This window comes from Neodiprion fabricii, chromosome 6, assembly GCF_021155785.1.
Source record: "Neodiprion fabricii isolate iyNeoFabr1 chromosome 6, iyNeoFabr1.1, whole genome shotgun sequence".
Classification (NCBI taxonomy): domain Eukaryota; kingdom Metazoa; phylum Arthropoda; class Insecta; order Hymenoptera; family Diprionidae; genus Neodiprion; species Neodiprion fabricii.
The window spans coordinates 6,590,576-6,599,349 of record NC_060244.1 but is presented as its reverse complement, the minus strand read 5'-3'; the positions used below and the strand labels follow the sequence as shown (position 1 = coordinate 6,599,349).

The window sequence follows — 8,774 nt, the reverse complement described above, 5'->3', positions numbered from 1 at the left end:
TAGAATATAAGGTATTTATGTATAGTGATACATAAAGTGATTTTCCTAAAAATATTGATGCTGTAATGGCTTCGTATGGATAATTTTTCTAAAGTTTTCCTTCTGAACTGATACCTTTTTGTACGTATGTTATTGACGAGTTGCTTCTGGCATTCTTGTGTAGGAACGCCCCTGCTTTGTTCACATTTTGATTACGTTCTTTTGTACAAATGAATTTGACAAATTTGAATGAATTGAAAACGTGTCTTTAATATTTGTGATTTCTATATACAATATGAATAATTTGTGACTAGTTATATCGTATACCAATTGGGCATACCAGGTCTCTCCTTGTTTCTGTCCAAGTAATTCTTAAATGAATTTTTCATGTCTTCCAATGATTTTTCACCATCCTTTATAGTTGTATTCTTCTTGTCTTTGGGAAACAAGTCTGGGAAAGTGAATTTTTGGTCCTTTGGCTGCGGGAGGAGACTAATTTTAAAATTGTTCACCTAGATAGTGCATTCTACAGAATTGTATAGTGGTGATGATAGCTGGATAAGTATTAAATCAACTGGTGAGTAAGTGTAATATTTGAAGTAATAGCAATGAATATTGTCATGGTAATATCGTAGAACTTTTTTGGAATAAATACCAGAGTAACGTAGGCAACTTTGACGTCGTCTAACTTCATGATGTATTGTCTCTGTGGTTCCTTTACAAATCGACCCAAGGCAATTCTTGTTCTTACTTTGACGATATCGATATTATAAATTTTTGTCAAGTAGTTTTGAATGTCGGTCTTTGTCATTTCCATTGAACAATGAAATTGAACCACAGATTCAGGCTGCCTGAAATCAGGTGCGACCAGCTTCATCCAGAAATTGGGGAGAAATATCCTCAGCTGAGGATTGCCCTTCTGATAGATCGGATACCTGGAAAACCATATTTGTTTTGATCATCACTATTATGACCACAATGAGATGTATCGTATTAACTAACGTACAGAATTATTAATAGTTGACTCACCATCTTGTCGACATAGCGGGGTGGTACCAATAATGATAGGGTAGTAGTATTCTTTACGATACAAATTCGTTTCTAGGTTATCGTCGGCACAAGCTTAACTCGCGTCGTGACGGGTTTTTACGGGAGGTGGTATCCTAAGTATAGGGATATTACAGATAGTGTAGGTACACTGATATATCTATATCAGTGCGTAGGTAGTCATGGGCGCCTCCGCAAGTACAAACACGTTGGGATACGAAAGAGAGAGAGAGAGGATCAGTTAATTATTTTTTTCTGCTGCCGCGTGCGCAAGGAAGCTTTTTCGTTAACGATATGATTTCTAGCTTTATCGACTGTCTGGGATGTATCGGTAGCTACTCACATAGAAAAACGGGAATAAACCTATAAAAAACCATTACAGAGCAATGATAATATTTTACTTTTTTAATGATGCGTATAACATATTATCTATAGGTATTATAATCTCAACTTGTAAGAACTGTTTTTCCAACCTGAAAACGATTGCGCGTGGCAAGTGGTTAGGCAGAGATAGACAGTGCCGACAGTACTACGCGACCTTACTTTAATCGCGACTTGCTTGTTCGGTTTCCCCACTCTATCATTAACATCTCTATGATGCTGAACCTTTATTGTGAAATCTTGTAGCTTTTCAGGCGTTGTTGGATCGAGAAAGAAAAGACCGATAAGTTCATGTTGAAGACGGATGCCCCTAGGAAAATTTTCAGCAGGTAAAAGCATAAAAAATGAATCAAGTGATTAGTCGCATTGCATCAATAAATTCGGTAATTGTTTAAACAAGCAATAAGATTAAAAAAAAAAAAAACACTGTTTTTTAACGTATTTGCTCTACTGTTATGTATACGTAGTCGTCCTTTTTTTCATACATGCAGCCCCATGGAACGTAGAGAGAAATAAAAAAAATGGAAAACGACGAGCATCAAATTCAGGCTCTAGATATTCATGGAGCATTTAATTTGCATTTAATTACTGTGTAATTACTTTTCGAAATCATTAACTCTTAATAGATATTTCGACGTGGCGTTGCTAGTTCGCATCTGAGCTGGTACCGCCATATGTTTTTTTTTTTTTTTAACGCGGAACGACAAATTTGGCGTTACAGCACTTAATTATCATCTAATTATCATTTAATCATTTTGTACGATAAGCTTTACACTTCTCGGCTGACGGTGCTATCTTGATAGAGGAGTAGTGACGGGAAAGCGAGGGTAAATCAAGGTAACGAAGGGGAAACCAACGCAGATTCCCATTACGAATCACCCATACCTTTCATTGCCGGACTACCTAGGAGTTGGGCAATCGAAGAAATTGATTTAATTCGATGGTTGTGGTTTCTTACTATTATGTGACATCACTAAATAGATTTTGTAAATATTCCACGGTGCGGTAGATCGGTGTAGAATTTGACACTATTTTTCGTTGCACGATGGTCGGTCAGAAATATATAAGTAGGTAATAATTGTAAGTAGTAAAGAATATTGACAAATAAAGAAGCTTTCTGGTAGTGCAAAGTTTCGTTTCTGTTTTCGCTTGTCAGAGTCGGAAAGTGAGGGCAATCATACTTTTTATTCGTGGTGGAACTTTTGTGGCATTTTTTAGTTCAGTTTCTGCAGATGGTTTTGCGCCGTTAAATTAACTTCGTCCTGGGCTCCGAAATTTCAATCATGGCGGGGCTTGAAAATGTTGTATGAGATGGGCCACCGTCGGACCGAATCAAGTTTGCCGATCCGATTTTGTGAAATTGCAGTTTTCTTAAACCATCAAGAATTATGCGAAATGAAATATGCAGTACTCATAAGTACCATGATTTTCCATGCTGTTCGAATTAGCAGTTGCATAAGTCTGTCTGACTTTACACGGTCGCTGATGAATGGTTCTCACCTATTAAGATTTATTGCTATTGGAAAACGATTGTCTCGTATATGACGTTTAGAATGGTCTGTGCTCTCTCTGGCAATGAGAGCGTGACGTAATATTTGAATAGCCCCTACGCTGAGGATGACGAAATTGAAAATCCTAACGAGTTTTTCACAATCAAAAATGGAAAACGAGGAAAAACGAAACCTCAAATCAGCTTAGTTTACTGTGTATTTTTCTTTAACCGAACTAATTCAATAAGCATTCTATCCCCACTCAAGAATCACTTAATTTCATTATTGGATTAAGTCGATATCAAGCCACAACAATTTATATAACTACATGTACGCAAATAGAGAAATTTAATGTGTCAATGTCATTAAAATCGACGTTGAGTCAAGCTTATTAAATTTCTTCTCCTCTAATTGTAAGTGTTGGCAGTGATACTGCAGGCGAAAGGGAGGACGAATAAAATATTCGCTGTACGTACGATTTGTCAATAAACTTCATTTCATCTTTTATTTACTTTGAAAAACAAATTTTATTTGAAAGAAAACTAGCAGTACGCTACTACTCATTTCTATAGTTTCTAAATATTGTACAGATTAGTTGTTGGAACACTCTAATATACGTGTGAAGTCCACCTGGTACGATAGTTATGCTTTTTAAATGAATGTGGAAAACCACCGATTGGCATCATTGACGACAAATGAATGGTCTTTTAATTGCTGCTGTGCCACGAGGCTTCTCCATAAATTTGGACGACCTCCGGTAAACGTTGCAGTTCTAATTCGAAGGAGTTCAGTTTAATATCCTGATTTATCGTAAGCCGTCATTAAGTCTCATTTCAACTGACCGACAGTAAGGACGCAATGTTCTTCTGCCATGACAAATACGTACTAGTCCTACTTTTCACTTCGATACAAAGTTTTGTGAGGCCATCTCTAGGGGAAAAGGCCGAAGAAATAATATCGCTTGAAGAGAGTATCAACTCTTCACTCGGACCATGGATAAAAGGGGTCGAACGAGCTTTACGATCTTCGAAATCTTCCTGTGCGAACGAAGTCATGGTCCTAGTAAAGGCCATCGAATCGGGACAGACGTGGGCATTGCAGAGTAAGGATACATTTAATCGCCCAGTTTATATATTAAGCAAGAATATTTGGACTGCAGTCCGTACTGTTCGTACATTTACTAAAAATACACAAGCGCGGGGATGAAATTCCAAGAGCAGAAACATTTAGTGTTATCATATTTTACGAACCTAAGAATGCACAGATTTACGTTCGAATCAGTAAAATTGGGATTTCGATTTCAAAACAGTGCTGGATGCCTCGTCGAAGATGCAATCGGGGATCCTGATCGGAAATGTACGTGATCTTGGGTCGTACGATGAGTGCGTCGAGGCCAAAGGGCGGTACAACAACGTCAGTATCCAAGGAAAGCATTGCGTGGTTTTACTTGGCGAGATTTTCAACGTATCTAACGTACCTATAATCAAATACGTTAATGGCCAAATTTTATCGTCCTTTTGCGTACCGTCCTCGTGCAACGAGACGCAAGTCGAGCAAATGATAAACGCCATTCTTCAGAGGACATCGAATATCAGAGGCTTAACACTTGGAGCTAGCGGAGCGAGTTGCGCGCGACTTGAAAGTGAAAATTTTACTATTGGAGAAATTTCAACGACGTAAGTTCGCTTGCAAAATGGTTTTTGAAAGCAATCTCACTTACCTCGTGTAACAGATAATGAATGGGTTTCAGAATTTTGTTATCGCTGTTTGGTGCGTTCATGATTTTCTGCACGGTATGCGATTTTTTTAAAAGTGGCAACCCTACCGACACTTCGAAGATCATAAATACTTTGGCAAAATTTTCCTTGTACAAGAACGCTCTTGCTTTACTTAGCACCGAAATAAGGCCTGAAACGCTTCCCGCGATTCAGGGTATAAGATTTCTGAGTATATCTTGGATCATATTTGGTCATCATTTCATTGTGTCATTTTTACGACCGTCAGTGAACTCCCTTCACATTTTGAAAGTAAGTTTTACTACCGACCTGTCCAATGTCAGTCGTTGGCGTGTGATAATTAGTGAATAAGGTTAACATAAAATTATTTACAGTGGTTGAATTCGTGGGAATCAGTATTCATTCAGGGGGCGCTGTATGCCGTTGATACCTTCTTTGTAGTCAGCGGATTTATGATGACTTACCTATTTCTCAGGGCGATGAAGTCGGGAAAGAAAATAAGTATACCGATGTTGTATTTTCATCGCTACTTGCGGTCAGTTGGGAAAGCTCTATTTTCAAATAATAAGTGAAATATCTGTTCAATGTTTATCCAGTTGCTGTATCATTTCTTTACTCACAGGTTAACGCCAGGTGTAGTAGTTTTGATCTTATTCGTCAGGTTTTTTCTACATCGGGTCGCAAATGGCCCCTTATGGAAAATGCTACTTAATCTAGCCGTGAAACCCTGTGACGACAATTGGTGGGTCAATTTATTGTATCTACAAAACATTGTGAATCCAGAGAACATTGTGAGTTAATGCTTTATACTCTTGTTTTGATTCGAGTATTCTCCAAATTGAGTTAATGTTAAAACTTATTCAAGCACTTTATATGTATGGAATACTTGGCACATTTTTAGTGCTTACTGCATACCTGGTACTTGGCTGCCGATATGCAACTCTTTTGGATATCACCAATTATAATATACCCGTTGTATTATCGGCCAAAATACGGGCTGAGAATACTTATCTGCATATTTGTCGCCCTTGTGGTCATGTCAGCTGTGATGTTGGTTACTAATGAATACTCTAATGTTGGCCTCCAGCTAAACTTCGACAAAAGGTAAGTGTCCATTCGCCAACTACGGTATTGAATGGCTGGGTAACGTTAATAACTCATTCTGTATCAGGGAAATATCACCGGATATCATTTTTCACTACTACATGCACACTTACAATCGAGCCTCCGCGTACTTCGTAGGAATACTTTTGGGCTATGATGTGACGAATAATAAGAGACAGCTTTCTAAGGTAGTTCAGGCAAATTTTTATATGAAAATAGAATTGACAGCAAATTTATTGACGGTCAAAATATTTTTTTGAATTTTTAGGCGAACGTACGGATCAACTGGATCGTCAGTTCTGTTCTTATATTGTTTTGTTTATGGGCTATGCATTACATCTACAAACCTGATTACTCATATAACCTGCCACTGGAAACTGTGTTTGCTCTTACATTACGCCCGTTCTGGTCCATTGCAATAGCTTGGATTCTTTACGCGTGTATCCAGGGCTACGGAGGTGAAGTATCGGGAAAATTGCCGCTTCAAGTTTAACTGATTATTTTTTTGATTCTAGTTATGCTTTATCTATCGGATTAGGAAAATGTCATCCATTTTATGTCCTAGTATACGCTGGCAGCAAGTGTGATTTTAAAATATTTCAGGTCCCGTAAGCAGTTTTCTGTCCATGCCGTTCTTCCAGCCACTCGGTCGATTGTCGTATTCGATTTACTTGGTTCATTTTGTAATTCAAGCGATAAGGAACGCTGCTGCACGGACCCCTACCCTATTTTCGAACTTTGAGATCGTAAGCATTGGATTTTTTCTTTGTAGCTATTTACGTGAGGTGATCCTTCGGACACTAAAAAAATATAATTTTCTTGCAGGTTACTGGGACCGGGATTGACTTGGTACTGTCAGTCGGAGTGGCTTTCGTCTTTAGTTTGTTCTTCGAATCCCCAATTTTAATATTGCAAAAAATTATTTACAATCATGCAGCACCCGAATCAGAAAACGTTGCTCTCGTGCAACCCAATAAAAAGAGTAACCATAAGTTTATGAAAAGTTCATGAGTTCCGCGTCGTTTTCTCCAGAATGTTTCCCGTACCAAAGTTACTTTGAATTTGTGTGCAGCTGTTTTTGTACTTGTCGTCCGAACGTATTTTAAACGAATATTCGACCTGATATTGTGAATGTAATATATGCGTTACAAATACGTTGCAAGACTCTTCCCGAAACTCTTCGCAAAAATATTCGGGTTTACTGTAAGTGTCGTATACAATGCGTGTTGCGCGAACGTGTATAATGGACATCGAACTTCGAGTCATATAACATAAGCAATAAACCAAATAAATTATGGCATATTGTTTTCAGTGTACAGTTTTGTGAATAATTGTTGTAAATATACCACTTGACAAATTTGTATACGTATATATTTAATCTAACAAAATATCGACCTCACACCGTTTTTAAAGTTCTATTTGTAGGAATTGTTTCCTGTTGAAACGTATGGGTAGTATTTTTTTCAATTCTTTTCTATACTCGGATCACCGTTTTTCAACCGTTTTTCACCGGATTGAATCGAATTGAAAAATTTCAATCTGTTTTAGTTCTATATCGATTTTTGGGGTAGGAAAAGACAGATAGGAGCGAATAGAAACGTATACATGGATCGAAATGAATAGATTTTCGTTGAAAACACATACAGTCAATTCGAAAATTGAAGAAACAGGATTCACAAGTACAACAACCAATTTCGTTCAACTCTTTTCTCTTTATTGATTTGTTTCGAGGCCTATGCTATCGTAATCTAAAAATCGGTGGAAGGCATTTTTATACGATTTCTACTAACAATTTTCAAATTTCAATTCTGATGCGATCTTAGTTTCGAAAACCCTTAGAAGCCTGTATGGCCTGCTTTAAAGCAAACTAATTTCACGCTTTCAATTACTGGGTTATGCCAGTGAAGTATAAGATAAAGACAGTCTAGTCATTAATTTGTAGTTAACAACAACAAACCAACGAATAACGAGTCACCAAGAGCTTCGTTACAATTATCCTTCAGTGGTACAATTCATGTGCATCTGGTCACGTTAAAGGGGCGTCATTTGCTGTCGACACCTTTTTTCTTGTCAGCGGATTTTTATTGGCGCTCTCGTTTTTCACAGCAAGAAAAGCGGGAAAACCAATTGAGTGTACGAAGTTTTACCTTCGTCGTTTTCTTAGGTGAGTTTTCAAAACTCCATTGACAATTAGACTAGCAGAATAAATTCTGTATCATTTCCCTGACGCACTAACTTTATTCAGTCTGCTGGTTTTAATGTAGCTGTGCACTGCAGGTCATGTATCTCCATCAATCGCTTGTCCGGTATGTATGAATTCTTTTTTATAGATTCACCGGGCCAAGTGCTCGGGGTAATCGTACGAAGGTGTAAAGTGTTATGACTGTGATATGAATAATATTTCTCGTCCTACGTAGGCGTAAAATGGGATTTTATGATCCGGGAACGGGTGTAATGTATAAATTGATACATTTCTCCACATCTGCTCGCGAAATTCCACTTTTCATACCTCTTGAACGAGTGCAAAGCAGATCTTTTCGGCCCCCTGCTCTTTTTAAATCATATTATTTACTCAGAGTAATTTTAGTCAGGAACTTTCTTAACTGGCGCTTATATCTTAATCATTTTTCTTCAACGTTGTAATTGCAAGATATAACTAATTTTTAATATTCCGCATTGCAGGAAAGTCCGTCAATGGAACGGTCTGCTGACTCCGAAGGATCTCTACTGGATGTGGATGAAACTTTGGAAAGAAGTAAGGAGGTTGTAGCATCACCATTCTACGAAGAAAGTAATAAGATCAAGAATTCTTAATTTAGTACAGTTCATAATATAGAATAACAGGTACAGCTACGAATATAGCACTACAATAAATCTTACAGAAATGAGCTCTCATTGAGATTTCTCTGTATTTATAACTCGAAACGGGAAGGCAAAAATCAATGTAATGCCATCTGTAAGGTAATTGGACTCGTATTTGCACTACGAGAACTCGTTGGGCATTTTGCCGTGAAGTTTGAAAAATTGTTGTACAAGA

The 8,774-nt window shown here is 37.6% G+C and overlaps 2 protein-coding genes across 2 annotated transcripts; one reads left to right on the top strand and one right to left on the bottom strand.

Annotated features, from left to right (window-relative positions):
* Positions 1 to 229: 229 nt before the first annotated feature.
* Positions 230 to 1,239, bottom strand: LOC124185091 (probable 39S ribosomal protein L23, mitochondrial). Its single transcript, XM_046575492.1, has 3 exons — positions 1,009 to 1,239; positions 635 to 914; positions 230 to 458 (listed from the first exon to the last, which is right to left on the bottom strand). The coding sequence occupies exons 1-3, from the start codon at positions 1,020 to 1,022 to the stop codon at positions 294 to 296; spliced, it is 459 nt and encodes a 152-aa protein (XP_046431448.1). The 5' UTR covers positions 1,023 to 1,239; the 3' UTR covers positions 230 to 293.
* Positions 1,240 to 3,755: 2,516 nt separating this feature from the next.
* Positions 3,756 to 7,122, top strand: LOC124184827 (nose resistant to fluoxetine protein 6-like). The gene is made up of 10 exons (XM_046574932.1): positions 3,756 to 3,999; positions 4,207 to 4,573; positions 4,711 to 4,924; positions 5,008 to 5,168; positions 5,256 to 5,424; positions 5,535 to 5,737; positions 5,805 to 5,925; positions 6,006 to 6,195; positions 6,341 to 6,483; positions 6,563 to 7,122. The coding sequence occupies exons 1-10, from the start codon at positions 3,756 to 3,758 to the stop codon at positions 6,746 to 6,748; spliced, it is 1,998 nt and encodes a 665-aa protein (XP_046430888.1). The 3' UTR covers positions 6,749 to 7,122.
* The last annotated feature ends 1,652 nt before the right edge of the window (positions 7,123 to 8,774 follow it).

What these genes read in the sequence shown, in the direction of transcription:
- LOC124184827 (XM_046574932.1), top strand. Translation starts at nt 3,756, where the DNA reads ATGTTCTTCTGCCATGACAAATACGTACTAGTCCTACTTTTCACTTCG. An exon ending in ACAGACGTGGGCATTGCAGA is followed by an intron (nt 4,000 to 4,206) that starts GTAAGGATACAT and finishes ATTTCAAAACAG; the next exon opens with TGCTGGATGCCTCGTCGAAG. An exon ending in ACTCCCTTCACATTTTGAAA is followed by an intron (nt 4,925 to 5,007) that starts GTAAGTTTTACT and finishes AATTATTTACAG; the next exon opens with TGGTTGAATTCGTGGGAATC.
- LOC124185091 (XM_046575492.1), bottom strand. An exon ending in AAGTTGCCTACGTTACTCTG is followed by an intron (nt 459 to 634) that starts GTATTTATTCCA and finishes CTCCTCCCGCAG; the next exon opens with CCAAAGGACCAAAAATTCAC.